This window comes from Pelophylax lessonae (assembly GCF_965119305.1).
Source record: "Pelophylax lessonae genome assembly, chromosome: 2".
NCBI classification, from domain to species: Eukaryota; Metazoa; Chordata; class Amphibia; order Anura; family Ranidae; genus Pelophylax; species Pelophylax lessonae.
Genome location: NC_138769.1, coordinates 483,808,264 through 483,831,802, shown reverse-complemented (window position 1 = coordinate 483,831,802; position 23,539 = coordinate 483,808,264). Strand labels below are relative to the sequence as shown.

Genomic DNA, 23,539 nt, shown 5'->3' with positions numbered 1-23,539 from the left:
ACTGCCCATAGGCGTAGCCAGAACTTTTTTCTGCCTAGTGTCCTACTCCTGTAGGGGTCAGTAATACCCTATAGATATGAATCAGAGAGAACTGCGTCCGTCAATGAACGATAGAGAAATGGCAGTCTTTGCAATATTTTATGTCACACTGTATGTGCTCAGCATTCTTTCAAACTATTTTTTTTGGGAAAAAATACACTAATGAAAAAAAAACAAAAAAAAGTAAAAAGCTAGCCCATTTTTTTTTTTTTTTTTATAATGTGAAAGATGATGTTACGCAGAGTTATAGACACAACATGTCATGCTTTAAAATTACGCACACTCGTGGAAGGCTGAAAAACGACAGTACATAAAAATTGAAATAGGCAAAGCTTTAGAAAGATTTACTGGTTACCTTTTTAGAGTCACAGAGGCTGTCTTGCACAGAATTATTGTTCTGGCTCTAGCGATCACAGAGATACCTTACATCTGTGGTTTGAACACTGTTTACATATATGGGCATAATCTATATATGCGTTTGCTTCTGTGCGCAAGCATGGAGGGATGGGATGCTTTAATTTTGTTTTTTCTTATTTGACTTTTTATTTTTACACTGTCCCTTTAATTTTTATCACATTTATTGCTTTCACAAGGAATGTAAACCTCCCTTGTGACAGTAATAGGCAGTGACAGGTACTCTTTATGGAGGGATCTTGGGTCTATAAGACCCCAAACCCCTCCTCTGCACTTGAACGCATTCAAAAAATGACAAGATTTGCATTTTTGAATACTTTCAATTTCTGAAAACTCGTGCTGTTGGTTCCCAAGTTAAACGGGACGTGAAGTCATGATGTTGCTTCTGGGTTACCATATCTGAGACGGGAGTGTCCAGGTGACAGTGGGATGGGAAAGCTCAGCCGAGCACCGAAGGCGGTGAGGGAAGTCCCCTTCTGCTGCTTGTAATAACAGCCAAGCTGCTGCTTAGCCGCATTGGTTATGACAAGAGAGCTAACCGTCTGCTCAAAAAAAAAAAAAAAAACAGTACTGGGGTGATGCCGTACAGGTACGTGATTTGGCGGGAAGTGGTTAAGAGGAGTTTCATTATCATGGCATTATGATTATTCCACATAAAGCGTCCTGATGCAATATTCACAGTAGTTTGGGGGAAACTGTCCAAGCATCCTACTAAAAATGCATTATATAATAACGGCAAGAGGTACCTCTTGGGCAGGTGCATCACTGTTTAAGACGAGTGACATGTGCAGTGGCATAGAATCAGCACCACTTCCAGGAGTCTGGTAAAGGCAGCCTCCTGCAAAGGAGAGCTGCTTCAGCTGGGCCAGATAATAATCTGACAAGTTATTTTTAATACTAGTAATTCTTAATGTACTTAAGAATCCTGTGGTCATATGTTAAAATTACCCATTTCAATCCTCAAACCAAGCACTGTATTTGTAAAGCAGAAAACCTGCAAAAACACCAAACAGCAGCAATAACAGTGGGCTTGCCTAAGTTCAGAAGATCTAGCCAGATAACAGTACAGTTTCTCACCTTTACCACCCCATCAAAGCCAGGGATGGTGTTGACCTTTGCATTCTTAGCCAACAGCTTGCTTTCAATTTTGTCTCCCATAGCTTGAATAGCATGAGTGTCAGGTCCAATGAAGGTGACGTCTTCTGCTGCCTGTGGAGACAATGACAGTTTTACGTTTACAACAAAAACATATTAGGTGTTAGCTGTGGTTTCACACATCTGAGAAACCCTAAAATAAAGCACAGAGTTTAATGTAATTAAAGAAATGGGGAACTATAAAACTGCTCACCCTTAATCAAACTTGTGTATTCATTAAATACACATTTTTTTGTTGGTGTTAACTAATAATACTATCTGTAGACAAATCAGTTTTCCCGTTTCATTGGCATGCAAACACCTCAGAGGAGAACAGCTCATGAAATGTGACAGCTAAACAAATACAACACCTGACTGACAAAAGAGCTGTTCATTTACATACTGAGCAACAGTAATGGGCTTGTAGATTACATTAACCATTACTGTGTAACAGCAGTTCTCATAATATGTACATATCTGTCACTCGTAAAAAGATGCAGTCTAAAGAAGCAAATGATGTGCAACATCAATCAGCACATTTCTTGGCCCGAAATAACGAAAATATTAAACTGATATGCCATTGGTAAAATTAAATAATACAAAAAAAAAAAAGATATGTATGCACTTGTAATGATTGCACATACCTGGATTTAGATTTGCACCACTCTATCCCTCATTATTACCAGTTACACCTCCACACCTTAGAAAGCAAAGATCCCCCAATGAAAATTATTATTATTTTTTTTAATTTATGGCTACAAATTTTTAAATACAGTGCCTTGCAAAAGTATTCAGCCCCCTTGAACTTTGCGACCTTTTGCCACATTTCAGGCTTCAAAGGTATAAAACTGTAATTTTTTTGTGAAGAATCAACAACAAGTGGGACACAATCATGGAGTGGAACGAAATTTAATGGATATTTCAAACTTTAACAAAAAAAAAAACGGAAAAATTGGGCGTGCAAAATTATTCAGCCCCCTTAAGTTAATACTTTGTAGTGCCACCTTTTGCTGCGATTACAGCTGTAAGTCGCTTGGGGTATGTCTCTATCAGTTTTGCACATCGAGAGACTGAAATTTTTGCCCATTCCTCCTTGCAAAACAGCTCAAGCTCAGTGAGGTTGGATGGAGAGCGTTTGTGAACAGCAGTTTTCAGTTCTTTCCACAGATTCTCGATTGGATTCAGGTCTGGACTTTGACTTGGCCATTCTAACACCTGGATATGTTTATTTGTGAACCATTCCATTGTAGATTTTGCTTTATGTTTTGGATCATTGTCTTGTTGGAAGACAAATTTCCTTCCCAGTCTCAGGTCTTTTGCAGACTCCATCAGGTTTTCTTCAATTTTAACCATTTTCCCTGTCCCTGCTGAAGAAAAGCAGGCCCGAACCATGATGCTGCCACCACCATGTTTGACAGTGGGGATGGTGTGTTCAGGGTGATGAGCTGTGTTGCTTTTACCCCAAACATAACGTTTTGCATTGTTGCCAAAAAGTTCGATTTTGGTTTCATCTGACCAGAGCACCTTCTTCCACATGTTTGGTGTGTCTCCCAGGTGGCTTGTGGCAACCTTTAAACGACACTTTTTATGAATATCTTTAAGAAATGGCTTTCTTCTTGCCACTCTTCCATAAAGGCCAGATTTGTGCAGTATACGACTGATTGTTGTAATATGGACAAAGTCTCCCACCTCAGCTGTAGATGTCTGCAGTTCATCCAGAGTGATCCTGGGCCTCTTGGCTGCATTTCTGATCAGTCTTCTCCTTGTATGAGCTGAAAGTTTAGAGGGACGGCCAGGTCTTCGTAGATTTGCAGTGGTCCGATACTACTTCCATTTCAATATTATCGCTTGCACAGTGCTCCTTGGGATGTTTAAAGCTTGGGAAATCTTTTTGTATCCAAATCCGGCTTTAAACTTCTCCACAACAGTATCTCGGACCTGCCTGGTGTGTTCCTTGTTCTTCATGATGCTCTCTGCGCTTTAAACGGACCTCTGAGACTATCACAGTGCAGGTGCATTTATACGGAGACTTGATTACACACAGGTGGATTCTATTTATCATCTTTAGTCATTGGATCATTCAGAGATCCTCACTGAACTTCTGGAGAGAGTTTGCTGCACTGAAAGTAAAGGGGCTGAATAATTTTGCACGCCCAATTTTTCAGTTTTTTATTTGTTAAAGTTTGAAATATCCAATAAATTTCGTTTCACTTCATGATTGTGTCCCACTTGTTGTTGATTCTTCACAAAAAAATACAGTTTTATATCTTCATGTTTGAAGCCTGAAATGTGGCAAAAGTTTGCAAAGTTCAAGGGGGCCGAAAACTTTTGCAAGGCACTGTGTGTGTGTGTGTGTGTGTGTGTATATATATATATATATATATATATATATTATATATTATATATATAAATATTAAAGCAAGGGTAGGGTAATGAAATTAAGCAGTTTAAATATCAAATTCTATGTTTAAACCTGATGGCGTGAGTGTTTGTAACTCAAAAATCCATTTGGCTTGGCTTAATGTCTTAATTTTATTGCTCCCTCTCCAATGGGGCTTATATTTTTCTATTCCCCAGAATAAGAGGGATGAGGGATCCTTTTGGTGTACTTCTGCATAGTGTTTAGAAACACTGTTTTGGGAGTCCTTTTTGGATGTTTTGTATGTGCTCTCGTAGACATATGCAGAGGGGACTTTTTGTCCTGCCCACATATTGAACGTGGCACGGAATTCTAGCACATAAACAACCCCCTCTGTTTTACAGGATATAAAATCTTTAATTTCGTATGTTTTTCCCATCCTTGTTGATTTAAATTCCTAAATTCCTCAAACTTCAGCTTGTTCTTCATAGTCATTTTTATCAGTGCAATTGCGTCTGATTCTCATCAGTTGGCCTTTTGGGATGTTGATTAACCAAGGCCTATAATGGCAGCTGTTCATCGGCAAGTAGCTGTCTCTGTTCACTGGTTTGAAGAAGGTCTTTGTCTTTAATATGTATAACAGTATATCCTCGCGCTTATGGTAGGTGCTGTGCATACATATATATATAAATAAGATTATATTGAAAAGTGCCTGTGCAATCAATAGCTGCTTGCTGCAAGTTAAAGTGTTGGTGCCTTTAAAGTGCTATAAACCTAATGTTGCAGCGCTGCTATTTATTAAATATAAATTAGTAATTTTACCATTCAACCAATTGAAAAGTTGTGCAAATGTGCAAAAATGAGCTACGGAAGACGCCGTGATTAGATGGTGAAACGCGTCTAGCGATTGGCTGAGCGGACCTTGACGCCACTTCCGTCCGGTGAAGCTGGGAAGCAGTGCGGGAGCAGCGAACCACCGAGCCGTGATCTATCTGCCTAATTTTAAATGATGTTTGTTAGTAAGTTTCTTTTTGCAATACATTTTTAAGTGAACGTACTTCACTATGGATGGCCTTTTATTTCCTATGAGGGGACTCGGGATGTAACAAGGACCACCATCGAGGATCTCTCCTACAACATTATGGATTCCAGGCTGACAGGAAGAGGCTGTGACTACACTGCAGGATTTACATTGAATGCCTATACCAAACGTAATTGTGGTAAGTAGATAACCACAAGGGGAGTACCCCAGTTTATGTACACAGTGAAGCACAGAAGCACTTTATCTGCACCTGGACACTTGTTTGATTTATGGACTTTATGATTTAGCATTATTCCATTTATGAATTTTCAGCATAATTTATTGCTTTGTCTTGCGAGATTTGCACATTGATTTTTGCACATTTGCACAACTTTTCAATTGGTTGAATGGTAATATTACTAATTTATATTTAATAAATAGCAGCGCTGCAACATTAGGTTTATAGCACTTTGTCTTTAATAGATTGCCTTCTCGCCGTATTTCTAGGTCAGGAAATGTGATTTTTTTTTCTTCACTCATTTCCCAGGAAAGGACGATATTTCTATCATTATGGGATAATTTTCCAAATTCTACTAAGCTCTCTTTACTTCCTGCCCATAATATTATAATATCATCTATAAACCTCTTATTTTGGCTTCATTTCTCTCCCCCCTCTATATATTGTTTACATATATTTACCAGTCCTTTTTACACCAATATATAACTTTACTGTTTTCTGCCCTCATGGACTCATATGTTATTTTTACCTCATGTTTTTATGTAATTTGTCTGAAGTTTTCTCATTTTGCTATATTTAGCACACCCCATGCTTTAATTCATATGTTACTTTTTATTATTGATCCTTTTTACACAATTCAAATTGCTTTCCAGATATTTATATACATTTGGACATCTTTTCTTTTTATCGATTTAAGATATTTATTTTATTATGATTCAATTACAAGCTCTGTATTCCTCCAGCAATGTATGTGTTAACTGCATAAGGCGTCCTCACACCAATTGGTTCCCTTGGTTACCATGACTCTTTATATACCCGGAGACGGTCACCCAGCGTCGTACCCTTGAAAAAGTCATGTGTGTTGTGACGCAACGCGTCGGGAGAAGCCGGGTGACGCCACTTCCGGTATTTTCCGCTACTTTAACTAGCCCCCCTCTTATCATTTGGATGAGTGAGTGTAATAGGAATCCGCCAGAACGCTGATCCATAACCGCCCTATAGAAGGAAAGGGAACATACATTGGTACTATCTATTTAAGGAGCCCTCCACATCTGTAAGCCCCTACATCGTTGGAGAACATCTTGACCCTTATGGTGATTTACTACACCAAAACGCTCATTTGAGTGTTAATGGAGGTGAGCAGCCATAGCGCTTAATTTGGGATAAAAGCTCACGAATAATCGCACACTGTTGTCATCGGATGCGATTTTTAGCAAAGTCACTGGATCACCAAAGAACTTTTATTAGAATCACTACTTATGAATTAGCACTTCATTTGTGCACATTGCTCATTTGCATTTGGACTTTTGGTTCCTGTGTTAATCGATTGTAGGCACTCCACAGTACTTCCTGCTGCTTACAATTGTTACTTCTATTTTTTGCACTATTTAGCACTATTTGCACTTTCATCACAATTATTTATAGTGCTTACTTTTGTTTCATTTGTTAATTTATGGTTAGCACATCACGGCACTATCTGCACTATCTGCTGCTATTTATTTCTTTGTATCTTCAGCACAACCAGCACTTTCATCATTTTAATCTATTGATTGATCACTGATCACATTATTGATTTATCTATTCATCAGCACTTATTTTGCTATTTGCACAATTTGCATTGTCATGTACGTTTAATTCATAGATTGATTGATATATGAATATTTTAGATCCACATTGCTATTATTCTTACTTTTATGATCATTTTCTCTGGATATTTCCTGACTCCTCATATTTTTATTGACCCTGCACACAACATTGGTCCTATCTCAACTTCATCTCCATGGTTTATTTTTATTTTTTTTTTTTATTTATTTTTTTTTTGGTATTTCTGTGGTCCACTATTCTCAGAAATCGAGTGTTGATTCTTCCCTCTTATTTCTTTAAGTATGTTGTGACACTACTTAATCAGCTGCTGATTTCGGTGTTCCACCATTATTTCATCATTTCACCTTTGTATTCCTTACATTTACCTCAGTGGTAGCGCATTGGTTTCCCCCTTTTTTTTTTTTTTTTAGTATGGGAAACATGTTTTCTAATCTAGAAGATTTTATAAGTAAACCAAGGTGTGTGGGCCCACTGCTTCCACAAGGACAGTAACCCATTACACCGTTTACATAAAAGTAAGGTTTAGAGCCACCATACCAAAAACAGCACTTTTTTTTGCCACTGGTTGCTGTGGCTTATGTGAGGACAAATGATAAAAGAAATGGTAAAAATGATTTGTCTCAGGTGCAGACTTCAAAACCAAAATGAAGACACCTTAGATGATGAAAGACTGGCATTCCCGAATTTTTTTTTTTTTTTTTTTACACAGAGATACCCTTGAAAAAACTTTCAGGTCTCAGGGAACCCCTGCAGATTAAATCTTCAGCTCATGGGACATTAATATGAACAGTAAGTTGTGGGTATAGCAATAAAAGACTAATGAACATTGTGCCCTTTGTATAGTTTGACACTAAAGCTGCTCTAATTGGAAGGATCTTTTCAGTAACGATAATAAAACAAAACAAATAAAAGTATTACCAGAAAAGAAGTGGTAAATGCAAAAGTTGTAGTGCTCCCTCACATTGGGGTCACTAGTACAGCCTTACACTGATTATAAGTAAAGTGCCTATTGCCACTGATACTCTGTTGTGTCCCTTAACACTGGTGGTCAGTGAAAAGGTCCTCTTGGGAGTGGTGACCTGTTAAGCAAAGACTCACAATTGTGGCCAGTAGTGAAAGGTCCCCATTTCACTGGTGGCCAGAGGGAAGATGGACCTTACAGATAGCTGAAAAGATCACTAGTGCCATTGATAACTTATCTAAGAGAAGGAAATAGCTCATTGCCCAAGGAACCCCTAGCAACCACCTTTGGGGGAATCCTAGGGTTCAACTGAACCCTGTCTGAAAAAGGCTGGTCTAGACTATAGGACATCAAATGTATCATTTGCATTTAATTTAAGAAATCCTTCTGGGGTAACACTCCCTAATATAACAAGTAAACCTATTCTACAAAATGCCCAGCTTTAATTTAAATTGACATTGACAGTCTACCCATTTCTATAATCCTATACACAAAAATGACATTTCTAATTACACTAAAATAAATCCTCTACAGAAAAAGGAGTAAGAGCTACAATTCCATTGTAATCTCTGAAGAATGAAAAATACTACTTTGATAAATCGGTGCTTATGGGTGAAAAAGCTGGACAGCATGGCTAGCCCCAAAACTTAAACCTCAGAAATGACAGCAAGCATTTGTTTACTTTGTGCAAAAAGATGCTCCGCTTCATATATTTTATGAGGCCCAAAAATTGTGTTTTAGTGACTCATAGCTCTGAAACATTTGTATCGTTTTCACCAAATCAGATTATGTAAGAGACGGTTCACATTAGCGCGACACGACTACTTCGGGGGCGACTTGTGCATTACATTGCACCACGACTTCAGAGCGACTTGCAGGGACTTCACATAATGGAAGTCTATGCAAGTCGCTCCGAGGTCGCCCCGAAATAGTACAGGACCCTTTTTCTAAGTCGGAGCGACTTGTGTCGCTCCAATTAGAACGGGTCCTGTAGCGGTCAATGGACCGCGAGGGAGCGCGACTTGTCAGGCTGACAAGTCGCCTGACAAGTCGCGCTAATGTGAATGGGCTCTTAAGTAGTTTAAGAACGCTTAATATGTATCATTCAAGATAATTTTATGTTATGGAATCCAGATATGAGATGTGCTATGATGTATTGAATATAACATTCTATACTTAATGGTTTTAATCTGTATTAATAAAGAAACATTTTTTTATTACTTTTATATGGCTCTGGGTGCCTATTCAAAAACCCATTCCATGTTTTTGTTCTTTACAAGATCCTGACAAGTGTTTCAGAGCCGGTTCACATTAGAGCGATCCGACTTGCCGGGGCGACCTCACAAGTCGCGGTGCGCTGCTCGCACCGCGACCTCGGAGGGGCCGGCATGGACTTCATAACATTGAAGTCAATGCAGGTTGCTCCGGGTCGCCCCAAAGAAGCTCCGGACCCTTTTTCTAAGTCGGAGCGGCTTGTGTCACTCCTATTAGAACGGGTCCACAGCTTCTCTATGGCAGGTGACCTACGGCGACCTGTCAGGCGACCAGGTCGCCTGACAGGTCGCCCAAGTGTGAACGGGGTCTCACAGTACTTAAAATCGATTAAATCACTGGTGGCCTACTGCCTAAGGAGATTTCTGACAATTCCCAAGCATGCCTCCTTCATATTAACGGCTATTTTGTTTATACTAGAGTTGTTTTAATTTTAGGATATTTGTTTTTCTGATGACAAGTAAATAATGATGGGGATAATATATGACCAAGAGCTGAATTGCTTAGACTAGTAAACACGAAGATGAATAAGGAACACACACAAACACATAGAACATTCCCAAACAAGACTGGTAGCTTCAGCTGCATTGTGAGAATTACTTTCTAATAGCTCTTCAATGTAGAGGAAAGCAAACAAATGAAATGTATGCAATTTCCCTGAATGTTGTCCACACTGCTGGTATTTTACTTTATGGTACTGAAAGCTGCTTTGGTTTTTTACATAACAATAGGAACCTGTGGAATTAATCCCAGTAACTTCTTGTGTTTTCCTGCATAACACCTTGAGGCGACAAGAGACAAAATGCTTCATTTACATCCTTGAACATTATAAACATAGAAAGGACCCTTTCAGCTGCAAATGTTATTGCATCTACATGTCCAGAAAAGAAAGAAGGTTAACAGCCCACTCAGGTTTATGTCAACTTAGCCCTTTTATAGCAATGAGAGCAGTACAAAGAGCAGGGAATGCAAAGCTCATTGGTTCAGCCTTTTTTTCATTACTTTCAATTAGACTATGGAAGTGGATCTAACTGCTGATTACAGAAATAAAAGGTATCGGACATTCACAAAGGAAATGATAAAACCCTGACATACATAACTTCAATCACATTTGTCTTCCACTGCTTTATATACTACGTTTTTATTGAGCAAGGCGTTTCACCAATGCTCCTCACAATGCCAACCACAGGTTTTACCCACAGTGCCGAAACACACACAGTATCTAACCTGTGCCGCATCTGTGAATGGGTGACTACAAACAGCAAAATGTTTAATGAAGATTTTATGTGGATGTTTACAACCTATAAATGAATTAAACAAGTTTTGGTCGAGACTGTACAAATCCACCAAAACATTTTAATGACTTTACAGGACTGCAGGTTTTCGAACTGTACTATTTTAGGACAGCTGAGAGATAATTTATTGAAAATTACAAATAACGCTTGGTAGCAAACTCCTAGGACATCTATATCCAGAGACTGATGGTAATAGAAATGCACATAGGAAAAATAGAAAACCATGCAAGATTCTTACAGGTTGCCAAATCAGGTAAACATTGAGAGCATCGGTATATATTAACTACTTCCAGCATGCACTATAGCCGAAAGACGGCAACAGCGCGGACTCGAATTTCCGGGAGGCCGTCTTTAAACGGCCTCCCAGAGACAGGCTCCCCGCGCGCTCCCACGAGCGCGCATCGGGGAAAATCTGTGTCGGCCGTGTCCCTTGGACACAGCCAATCACAGATCGTGGTAAATGGCCAATCACAGCGGCCATTTACCACGTGATTGGCCCATGCAATGAGAGATGATCTCATATGTAAACGTATGAGATCATCTCTCATCGCCAGCTCTCCTTCCTCTTCCTCACACAGAGGCTGCGTGTGAGGAAGAAGCAGAGATGATCAGCCGTTCGGGGACACAGCAAAATGCAATCAGGGCACTGATCACCAGTGCCCTGATTACAACAGGAGGTAAATAAAATAAAATGTGCCCACCATCAGTGCCCACAGTGCCCTCCATCAGTGCCCACAATCAGTGCCCATTGTGCTGCCAGTCAGTGTCCATCAGTGCCTGCCCATCTAGGCACTGATGAGCACTGACTGGCAGCACTATGGGCACTGTGTGGGCACTGATGGTGCCGCCCATCAGTGCTCATCAGTGCCACCCGTCAGTGTCCATCAGTGCCACCCATCAGTGTCCATCAGTGCCGCCTCTCAGTGCCGCCCGTCAGTGCTGCCTCTCAGTGCCCAGCAGTGCCACCTCTCAGTGCCCAGCAGTGCCGCCTATCAGTGCCCAGCAGTGCCGCCTATCAGTGCTCATCAGTGCGGCATATTAGTACATCCTCATCAGTGCCACCTCATCAGTGCCCATAAGTGCCACCTCATCAGTGCCCATAAGTGCCACCTCATCAGTGTCCATCAGTGCCACCTCGTCAGTGCCCATCAGTGCCGCCTTATCAGCGCACATCAGTGAAGGAGAAAAATGTATTTATTTTCAAAATTTACTCGCAGAAAATAAGAAAAACATTTTTTTTTCAAAATTTTCTGTCTTTTTTCTTTTGTAAGAAATAAAAAACCCAGAGATGATCAAATACCACCAAAAGAAAGCTCTATTTGTGTGAAAAAAAAAGATAAAAATTTCATATGGGTACAGTGTAGCATGACCGCGCAATTGTAATTCAAAGTGTGAGAGCGCTGAAAGCTAAAAATTGGTCTGGATGGGAAGGGGGTTTAAGTGCACGGTAGGCAAGTGGTTAAAACTTGCAAAGTAAAGTAAAAAAGCTTAAGAACAGTCTACCTGACCATAAACTATATTTCAGTGCTATTAGTTTAATCTTCCAAACTAATTACAGAAAAAAAGGGCCAACAAGAGCCAAGAATAACTTCAAAAAAGTGATCACACTGCTGGATGTTTCCAAAAACCAACAAAAATAAATCACATATTGGTAGACTTCGCATTTTTTAGAATATAAAATATTTTTGAAACATCTGTGGAACAATGGTTCTTCCAAAAAAATATATGATCTGATATTTATCAATTTTCAATTTACAATTGTAGAGGCACCCATGAACACCAAAGTTATTTTTCTTTTTATTATTACTGACACTTTTAGGCACTATGTAAAATGACAATTTCAGCAGCTTTAGGTTTACTGGACAATTGTACTGTCCTCAATCTGTGGACAAAGATTTTTCAGTACGCTAGAAGTTTATTCTGGGGAATCAAGCACAGGGTCTTTCAGAATGCCAAGTTTTTGATTCATTCAGGAAATCTGAATTTGTAATCCAAGTTTATTATACATGATAATATGTCATAACTGAGCTATCATTGGCAGGCTCTTATCAGTCAAATTACTGACAGAATCAGGAGCATTTCAAGAGTATATCCAATTCCCTCTCAGGGAAGGATTTGGGGTAATTTTTTGAGAATTTAAACCCATCCGCCTGCTTTTCTGGGCAGACAACTGTAATATATAGGCAGAAATCTGGAGACATACTATACAGACATGGTCAAATATATTGGAACCCTTGCAGCTCATAGAAACACTGCTTAATTCCTTCCACAAGTCGATTTAAAAAAAAAAAAAAACCGCATGTACTGTATATACCTGCAGGTCTTTGTTATGTCAGGGTAAGCAAAGTAGGAAGAAAGACATAACTTATTACTTATTCCACAAAGATAAGCTCAAATAGTCTGGACAAAATTTGCTGGTACCCCTCGAAAATGTTTGCAAATTAATTTGCTCAGAATGATAGCTCAAACTTTAAGTTTTCTATAATTGGCAAGGTACCCTATTTAACCAGCGCTTGTCCGCCCTTTTATAATATTACAGCTGGGTGGGAGTACCGTTAGCCCCAGAGGACGTCATAGGATGTCCTCCCACTCACGTGCATCGTACATGCCCTAGGGGCCACGCAGTAGAAGACAGATCATTGTACCGGACCAGTCCTGGTAACGTGATTTATGTGACCAATATCAGTTGTATACAATGGCTTTCCACTTATAGCCTTTCAATGTGTACTATTGTGATCTCTGTGAATGGTCATAGTGATCACATGGTACAGGGCCAATTACAGCAGAAATGTACTATGTGATAACTGTGGCTAATCACAGCGATCACAATGGCACATGAATGTATGTAATTCATAAAAATGATTGCTTATAACAGTGATCATCACTGTAAAAAGAAAGCAGAGTGTAAAAAAGAAAAGGCTGCAGGACATGAGCAGGAGAGGGAGACACTGAGCCGGCTGGGAGTGATGGCAGCAGACAGAACGCAGAGGAGAGGAGGCAGTTCGGAGGAGCTCGGCAGGAAGCGGTTTAACTCGTCCAATTTTGGCAGTGGTCGGCTGGATTCAGCTCAGCAAGGCAGCGTTTGGTAAAATCCATCGCAGCAGACAGTGGTCAAGAAACCAGACACTGGAAAATTACCCCCTAAGTAATAACCTTAGAGTACTAAAACATTTAACAGCCTTGAAGCTCAGCAATGGCACGCAATGTCAAGCTGCTGCAAGCAAAGCCAACAGGATAAAAGGCAAGTATTAAAAAGGGGATTCACTCCAGAGCTAAAACAATTATTCTCCAACTCTACAAGACTCTGGTCTGGCCGCATCTCGAGTATGTTTTCCAGTTCTGGGCACCGGTCCTCAGCAAGGATGTCCTAAAAAAGACTGGAGGATCTCAGCTATGAGGAAAGACTACAAGCATTGAATTTATTTTCCTAGCATAGGGAACAAACTACTCAGCAAAAGGGAATATAAAAAGGACTCATGGCCATTTGCTAAAATTAGAAGAAAAGCAGTTTACCTTAAACTGTGTAAAAGGTTCTATACTGTCAGAGCGGTAAGGATGTGGAAATCTCTTCCACAAGCAGTGGTGTCAGCGGGGAGCATCGATAGTTTCAGAAACCTATTAGATGGGCAACATAACAACCACAACAGACAGGGGTATACAATGTACTATTGACAAACACTAATTAGACACACACTCCTCATAGGGTACACTGGATGGACTGGTGTCTTTTTTCAACCTCACCAACTATAACTATGTAAATATGAAGCCTTCAATCAAGTATATAAACTTAAGGGAAGTTACTCGCCAAAAAAAAAACCTTCACCCCATTGCCAAAGTGATGTGTCGTATCCCCCTTATTGGTTTCCTCTGTTAAAAATATAGTTGTAATACTTGGAAGCATTTCTAAGGGAAATATCCCTTGGAAATAACAGACTCCTGATGAAGGAAAAATCAGTTAAAGGAGGAGGAACTGTAAAATCACCAAAAATAAGTGTCAGCCCAGGGAAAATTAAAAGTACATGACCCAGGAGGGGACTAATGAAAACTCAATCTCTGAAAAACAGTCTAGAGCCTGAGGGAACCCGGGGTCAATGAACAGCAAAAGTTTACAAAATAGGACGGGGGGGGGGTCTAAAGAGAGTGACCCTGATTCATAAGAACAAGGCTTTAAGACATTACTGCCAACAAAAGCAAAAATAGCAGACATGTTTGCAAAATTAGAACTGTCTCTGAAAACAGACATGGCAACGCTACATAGTGATCTGGGTCAGATACTGACACGAGTGGACACAGAAAGGTGATTGGAAATGGAAATCTTACAATTGGAGCAAAGGAACAAAGTAATATGGCATATAAATTAGAAAGTCAGGAATCAGGGGTCTACAAGAAGTACCGCAAGGTGAGGATTTAACAGAAATAATGAAAAAAATATTTAACCCTCTGCTGGACAGACCAATAGTGGAAGCCCTAAGGATAGAAAGAGTCCACAGGTTCAGAAGGCCACAAAGTGTAGCTACAGATGCCCCAAAGAGATATAATTGTAAGGTTTCATTATTATGAAGAAAAAGCACAAATATGTAGAAAGCTGAAAGAGGTCTTGCCTATAAAATATGAGGGCAAAACCTACAGATATTTGCTGATCTAGCACCCTGGTAAGAAAAAGGTTTTAAAAACCACCTTTAGAACAGGTGAGGACACATGGAATACATTACAACTGGGGTTTCCCGGCCATCTAGTAGGAGGGAAGAAAGGGCATTTAGCTATATTGAGAATCCAGGAAGAAGATATCAAGAGATAAAAAAGGGACATAAAAGAGAGAAATGAGGGGGAAAAAAAAAAGATGGGGGGTTAAACCAAGCGGGAAAGTAGGGAAGGGAAAGCATGTTTAAAATAAGAGGGTGGGGGCACTCGGTCACCAGGCGAACTCCGGACCTTCTTACCCTAGTATGCAGACGGGAGGGTGGGCCTTAGTAGGTGCACTGGATAGAGCTCCACCCCAGTGATAAGAGTGGACAGCTAGGAGAATGGAGGAAGTAACTGTCCACAGGAAGACCAGGGATAGGTCGAAAATCCCCAATATTTTTACATAACATCAGAATTGGGATGGGGAAGAGAGTGGGAGAGGGGGTGGGAAAGGGAGGTGGGGAAGGGAGGTGGTTGGTTGGTTAAGTTAAAAGAGAAGAAGAATTTACCAAGGTGTGGGAATCCCCCACGTTTTTGAGCTCTTCTGACTCCTCAAGCGGTCCCTCTTTGCTCTAAATTCACAAATTTATCCCACCCTCTTGACTCATTGTGCGGCGAGAACAGACGAAGGGCAGAATGGAGAAGGAAAGATCATATGACAACTTAAAATGTTTTAACCTATAATGTACGAGGGCTAAACAGACAATGTCTTAACAGAAATCAAACACTGTCCAATAGAAGGGAAGGAAGGATTTGCTCAGCCAAAGCGCCGGAGAACGAACCCACCCTATCAGGGATTCTTTCGTTCCCTGACTCAGCTGAGCCTGATTGTCCAGAGACTGCGGAGTCTTGGCTCATTTGGTCAGAATCTCCATTTGCAGGATGGAATTGTGCAAACAGGACTGCCTCGAAGGTAGACACCATCAGGCCCAGCATCTGCATGCAAGTCAGGAGGGATGGCCATCTGTTGGACAGCAGGAGACGAATTGCAGCTTGCAATTTCTGGATTTTTTCCAGATGAAGGAGCATTCTGGCTAAGGTCGAGTCCAGAGTAAGGCCCAGATAGTCCAGCTTTGTGGACGGAACCAGGGAAAACTTCTGAAAAACTCTCGCAGAGTTCGTATTGTGATCTCCAGGCTTTCCACCAGAGCAGAAGGAGATCGTCCAAGTAGCCCAGTATCGAGATTCCTCGTTGGCGCAGCAAAGCTAGCACCGGGGCCAACACTTTTGTGAAGACCAAAGGACCAGAGGAGAGACCAAAAGGGTAATGCCACAAACTGATAATGCTCCTCTCCCACGGCAAAGCGGAGGAAGCGCTGGTGACTTGCACATATTGGAATGTGAAGGTAAGCATCCTTAATGTCGATAGAGGCAAGGAAATCCCCGCCGCAGGGATGCCACCAATGTGCGAATGGACTCTATTCTGAACTTCTGCACCTGCACAAAGCAGTTCAGGGTCAGGGCCTTTAGGTCCAGGATTGGATGCACTTTGCCTTCCTTCCTGGGAACTGTAAACAGGTTTAAGTAAAAACCCTGAAAACCCCGAAGTCGGAACCGGGACAATCACGCCCAAACAGATCCTATAAGCGGTCCGGGGACAGGAGCAAGTTTGAAGGAAAGAACCTTGCTGGGCGGACAAGAGCGAAACTTGATCTTGTAGCCGGACTGAATGACTTGTGGCCCCTCTTGTCCTGCACCAGGGAAGTCAACTGGTCTGAAAACCAGCAAAGACATCCCCCCCACCCCTGATATGGGTGAGAGTGCAACCTTATGCTGAAGAAGCCTTGTCCGCGGGTGTGGAGAAGCCCGCTCTCGGCTTGCCAGACCAGGTTCGTTCGGATCCTCCAGAGGAGACCCTGAAAGGCTACGAGACCTTGTCAACCGACCCTGAGGGATGAAAAAACGTTTGAGTTGAAAAGGAAGGCCCACATCTACGACGAGGTTTCTTGCCCTTAGTAGCCTAAGGAAGAAAGTTACTGTTCCCCCCCCCCCCCCCATTAGACCTTTTATGAGGTCATTTAGGGTAGCTCCAACAGGCCATCTCCTTGAAAGGGTAGATCAGCCAAGGCCTTTTTAGAAGTCTGGTCTGCAGAGCAGCATTTGAGCCAAAACACCACTGCCAAAAGAGAGCCGAGCCACTAGGGGAGCTGCATCCAAAGAGGCATCACAAATAAACCGCAGTACCTTCACCAGCTGGTTAATCAGCTCAGCAAAGACAGGGGGCAGCTGTTCCCACCTCAAGGTCACAAGGTAAAAGCTTGGCCCACTTGGTCAGAGTTTCCAACACCAGGGCAATGGTGAATACCGGCCTCAGTGCCGAATCAGCCAGAGTGTACATATTGCAGGCCACTGCCTCCCCCTTCCTGTCTGCAGGATCCTTAAAGGCTGGGGACTCTTCAACCAGAATCATGGTTGCCAATGGTGGAACAATCCACTCCTTAAGAAGGGACTCCTTATAGGAGTAACAGCTAGTAAAGCGCTTAGGGACCCACCGGGAACGCTTTGGTCGTCCCCACTCTTTAGCGACAATTCTATCAAATTAGGCGGAGAAAGGAAACACCTTTGCCACTCTGAATGGCTTGTAAGTGGCAAAAGGAACCTGCGCCTCCATCGCAGCTGCATCCTCCATCTTCAAGGTCTGGCGCACAGATACAATCAGTGCTTCACCCAGAGCCTTTTCGTGCACAGTTGCAGATGTGGAGAAAAAAAATTTCTATCTAAAAAGAAAAAATTGCCAGGACCAAAGATCCCAGCAAGGGACTAGGTCCTTACTCCCAATTAGGCAGAAGAAAAACGGAGTGCCTATAGCAGAGAAAGGTAATATACCCCTCTGGGACTGTCCATGGGCATAGCCAGACATTTTTGCTACCTAGTGTCCTACTGCTGTAGGGGTCAGTATAACCCAACAGTAATGAAGATCTGAAGCTGTGTCCATCAATGAACTAAAGAGAAATAAGTATTTGATCACCCAGCAAAACATGACTTTGTACTCAGTGGAGAAACCCTTGTTGGTAAGCACGAAACCCTTGTTGGCAAGCACAGGGGGTTAGTTGTTTCTTGTAGTCAGGACGGATTTTGGTCCACTCTTTTACAGATCTTCTCTAAATCCCTAAGGTTTCTTGGCGGTCACTTGGCAACTAAGTTTCAGCTCCTTTCATACATTTTCTATAGGATTAAAGTCTGGAAACTAGCTAGGCCACTCCTTGACCTCAATGTGCTTCTTGCTGTGCTACTCCTTTGTTGATTTAGCGGTATGTTGTGGGTCATTGTCATGCTGAAAGACCCATCCATGACCCATCTTTAGTGTTCTGTTCAGGGAAGAAGGTTCTCATTTACGATTTTACAATACCTGGCCCCATCCATTGGATCCTCGATGCAGCAAAGTCAGTCTGTAACTTTAGCAGAGAAACGGCCCCAAAGCATAAAGGTTTCCACCTCTGTGCCTAATTATAGGGATGGTGTTTTCTAAGGTCATAATCCAAATTTTTCTTCCTCCAAACAAGACGAGTGCCCCTCCTCAAGAAAGCACATGTACAGTCATGCCAATAACCAGCTAAATAATTAAGAGAAGGATTGGGAGCAAGTGCTCTGGTCAGATGAAACCAAAATTGAGCTCTTTGGCATCAACTCAACTTCCTGTGTTTGGAGGAAGAAAAATGCTGACTATGACCCTAACACCACCATACCTGACAGTCCAGCACAGAGGTAGAAACATTATGCTATAGGTCAGCTTCTCTGCTAAAGGTACAGGCAGACTTTGCCGCATTGAGGGGGCCATGTATTGTAAAATCTTGGATGAGAACCTTCTTCCCTCAGCCAGAACAAAGATGGGTCATGGATGGGTCTTCCAGCATGACAATACCGCCAAGGCAACAAAGGAGTGGCCAATTTGCCAAGAGACAGTCAAGAAACCTTAAGGATTTAGAGAAGATCTGTAGAGTAGACCAAAATCTTACTCCAGAGATGTGTGCAAACCACTAACTACAGAAAATGTGTTACCACTGTGCTAGCCAAAAAGGGTTTCTCCACCAATTATTAAGTCATGTTTTGCTAATTTATAGCATTTGTTTTAGGTTTTTTTTTTTGGTTTTATTTTTGGCTGATATTCAGTCTATCATTTCGAATTCACCTATGACAAAAATTATAGACCCTTCATTTCTTTGTAAGTGGGCAAATTTTTAAAAAATCTGCGGGGGATCAAATAACTGTTTTCCCCAGTGTACATTTGGTGGGCTGGAGCACCAATTTGCAAAATTGATAGACATTAAGGTGTATTTGAAAAGAGGGAGGAGGGGAAGACGACAAAGTGTTGTATGTGGAGCAGCATGAGAAATTCAGTGTTGGCCATTTGGCAGAACCTTCAGTTCCCCCATGTTTTTGGGTTCATCTGTTCTAAAAAGGTCATCAACCCAATTTATACTATAGTGGTGCCAATTTGTGATTGCGGTATTAGAATGCTTAGATGTGCATGCAAGAGATAGTCTGACATGTTTGCTCTTTGGGGATTGTTCAAGATTGGGATAAAGATCTCCATACTGGGAGTGAAGCTTTAGTTGGTAGGGGGAGATTTTCCAGATTTAGCGTTGTCCAGTAGGAGAAGGCGGAGATCCTGCATGTGTGTCAACGTATTTTCTAGGTCTATCCTTACGGTCTTCATGGAGTGATTAAACCAATGTCTAAAGGTCAAAAAAGGTGTAGCTGTGTGGTAATCTTTGATACCCACCACACCAATACCCCCACCCTCCTATGTTTGATGAGCTGGGTGTAGAAACACCTCTTTTGTGTGTCTTGCCAAATACATTTTTTAAGGAAAGATGTCAGGGATGTTAAGTATATTGGTTTAAAAGGGATGGACAGCATTCAGAAGAGGTATAGAATCTGTGGAAGAATTAGCATTTTAAACAAGGCTAATTTACAGGAGGAAGACAGCTTGAACTGAGTCCCTGGGCAGCCTGGACTTTGCAGGGCTCCTCAAGGAGAGGGTGGATGTACCAGAGCCTCATTGTTCCCTTAAGCCTCCAGAGATAGCAGTGGCAGCTCAAAAGGACCGTAGTGGCTGCTTCAGGGCTCTGTGGCAAAGCAACCGCTAGAGGACTGTCAGACATTGTGTTGGAGCGGCTCCCGCCGCACATTTGATGTGGTCCTCACAGCAGGAGCTGGAAGAACACAGTTTCTAGAGTGTAGGATGCCAAGACATGGCACAGAGTGTTTTCAGATGCAAGGGCTTGAGTAGATCCCCAGATGCCGGGCGGAGTTGTGAGACTATGCGGCCAACTTACAGAGTGAACACCACCCCCCTTACCTTGCACCGTTTTTGGTGATTTAAATAAAAGAGATAAGATGCTGGTATTTTGAACTCTATCATGTACTCTTTTGAAACCACAGGTATCAGAAATCTGGGATGATATTCCCCCACTCTTAGGAGTGAGGGCACCCCTGCTTTGTAAAGCAGGCTTTAAGAAAGGCTTTCGTGGCCTACGTGGGCCAAGTCTTGGTTCAAATGGAAGGGACGTTTTTGAAGTTCAAGCCTGGCTTGAGCATACAGGTGCTCTGCATTTAGAGGAGAGCTAGGGGCTATGAATGGAGATTAGAGCAATTCTGTATATTTTCTTTATGATGTATTCCAGGGCAACTACACAAAAAAGAAGAGCAGATAGCAACTGCTGTAGTTGCTTTGTAACCACACAATTCTGAAAGACAGGGTCATATTGGTTATTAATTGTCCAGGTCCAGTTAACTGCAGTTTGACATACAGAAATAGCAGTGAGAACTGGTTGCAGGGCCTTAGCCTGCAAGGTTAATGAGAGCTTTTAAGAGCATCTCAAATCAGAAAAACTATTGTGGAGGAGGAACATCTTCAATAGGTACAGTAGTGAAATGTTTACTTAGGTCAGAGATGGCAGGATCAACCAGGATAGCCCACTTTTTTGTTAACTCTTTTTCCACTGAACAGAGTTCAGCAAATATTTTTGGGGCAGTGAAAATACGTTCAAGGAGGGACCAATCATTATAGGTTGCATATTCTCTTTGTGGATAAAAAAGCAAAGTTTTCTAGCTTTTTGTAGGTCTCTGTGTCCACAGGGGCTCAAGCGAGATGGCAAAGAATCAATTTGCGTAATGCTAAGGCATTTGCAGACACAGGCAATGAGCTTATCAAAGTTAGCAAGCATGTTGCATTAAGCTCCCTTTTCAATATAGTGACAACATAGGAGACAGAAATGTTTTACAGCTGAGGACAAAGATGGCTGTATTAGGACCGTAATCTGTCCAAGGAATTGCAACACAGATGCAGAAAATTCTGCTTTTGTCAAGTAGGCCACTTGCTGTGTGCCGTAACTGAAACTAGAATCTAATGCTCAGACTGTTAAAAGCAGGTCCTGCTCTGCATCATCAAGCAGAAGTTTCCTGCTACTTTGAATAGACCCCCCTTTCAGCTGGGCTCCTCCAAAGCTTAGGGGTACATACAGAGTAGTGTGTGGGAGATATGGTAGGTATGTCCAGAAGGAGTATGTGTTAACCCAGGTGTAGACCTCTCTGCAACCAATCCTAACAGCGAAAGGATAGAAGGAAACAGGGATCTAGGCAGATGTACCCTTAAAGTATGTGATCAGTTATGTGATGTTACACCTGGTCATCTACCTGAGACTGACCTCTGAGTTGTTGAGTTTTAGCACAAAGTTTGCACTTTGAAGTGAACACATTCTAATGCATACAAAGCACAGGCCTTGCCTGTCAGGGTAGGTATGCCCCCCCCCCCCCCAAAAGGGTTCTTCAGGGACTGGGTTCCAAGGTATGAGCCTATTACACACGGTGTATAAAAAAGTTGCCTGTGTCCAGTACTGTACGATTAAGATATTTTCTTCATCTGAACATCTTAGATAACACAGCTGCAAGAAAAAGTATGTGAACCCTTTGGAATGATATGGATTTCTGCACAAATTGGTCATAAAATGTGATCTGATCATCTAAGTCACAACAATAGACAGAAAATCACAGTCTGCTTAAACTAATAACACACAAAGAATGACATTTTGCCATGTTTTTATTGAACACACCATGTAAACATTCACAGTGCAGGTGGAAAAAGTATGTGAACCCCTAGACTAATGACATCTCCAAGAGCTAATTGGAGTGAGATGTCCGCCAACTGGAGTTCAACCAATGAGATGAGATTGGAGGTGTTGGTTACATCTGCCCTGCCCTATAAAAAACACACACCAGTTCTGGATTTGCTTTTCACAAGAAGCATTGCCTGATCTGAATGATGCCTCGCACAAAAGAGCTCTCAGAAGACCTACGATTAAGAATTGTTGACTTGCATCTCCAAAGTATCTCCAAAAGCCTTGCTGTTCATCAGTCAACGGTAAGACAAATTGTCTATGAATGGAGAAAGTTCAGCACTGCTGCTACTCTCCCTAGGAGTGGCCGTCCTGTAAAGATGACTGCAAGAGCACAGCGCAGACTGCTCAATGAGGTGAAGAAGAATCCTAGAGTGTCAGCTAAAGACTTACAAAAGTCACTGGCAAATGCCAACATCCCTGTTAGCGAATCTACAATACGTAAAACACTTAACAAGAATGAATTTCATGGGGAGGATACCACAGAGGAAGCCACTGCTGTCCAAACAAAACATTGTTGCGCGTTTACAGTTTGCACAAGAGCACCAGGATGTCCCACAGCAGTCCTGGCAAAATATTCTGTGGACAGATGAAACCAAAGGAGAGTTGTTTGGAAGAAACACACAACACTATGTGTGGCGAAAAAAGAGGCACAGCACACCAACATCAAAACCTCATCCCAACTGTGAAGTATGGTGGTGGGGGCATCATGATTTGGGGCTGCTTTGCTGTGTCAGGGCCTGGACGGATTGCCATCATCGAAGGAAAAATTAGTTTATCAAGACATTTTGCAGGAGAACTTAAGGCCATCTGTCTACCAGCTGAAGCTCAACAGAAGATGGGTGTTGCAACAGGACAATGACCCAAAGCATAGAAGTAAATCAACAGAATGGCTTAAACAGAAGAAAATATGCCTTCTGAAGTGGCCCAGTCAGAGTCTTGACCTCAACCCGATTGAGATGCTGTGGCATGACCTCAAGAAAGTGATTCACACCAGACATCCCAAGAATAATGCTGAACTGAAACAGTTCTGTAAAGAGGAATGGTCAAGAATTACTCCTAACCATTGTGCACGTCTGATCTGCAACTACAGGAAAGGTCGGTTGAAGTTATTGCTGCCAAAGGAGGTTCAACCAGTTATTACATCCAAGAGTTCACATACTTTTTCCACCTGCACTGTAAATGTTTACACGGTGTGTTCAATAAAAACATGGCAACATTTCATTCTTTGTGTGTTATTAGTTAAAGCAGACTGTGATTGTCTATTGTTGTGACGATGATCAGATCACATTTTATGACCAATTTGTGCAGGAATCCATATCATTCCAAAAGGGTTCACATACTTTTTCTTGCAGCTGTAGAATACCAGAAAAAAAATGCAATGGCATACTAGTGATGTA

At 41.7% G+C, this 23,539-nt stretch overlaps 1 protein-coding gene across 1 annotated transcript in view; it reads right to left on the bottom strand.

The window, feature by feature from the left end:
* PCCA (propionyl-CoA carboxylase subunit alpha) overlaps positions 1 to 23,539 on the bottom strand; it is a 1,213,132-nt gene that overhangs the window by 851,908 nt on the left and 337,685 nt on the right. Inside the window, exon 7 of the mRNA XM_082247734.1 lies at positions 1,531 to 1,662. Within this exon, the coding sequence (XP_082103860.1) occupies positions 1,531 to 1,662 (132 nt within the window). The remainder of the gene's footprint in view (positions 1 to 1,530; positions 1,663 to 23,539) is intronic.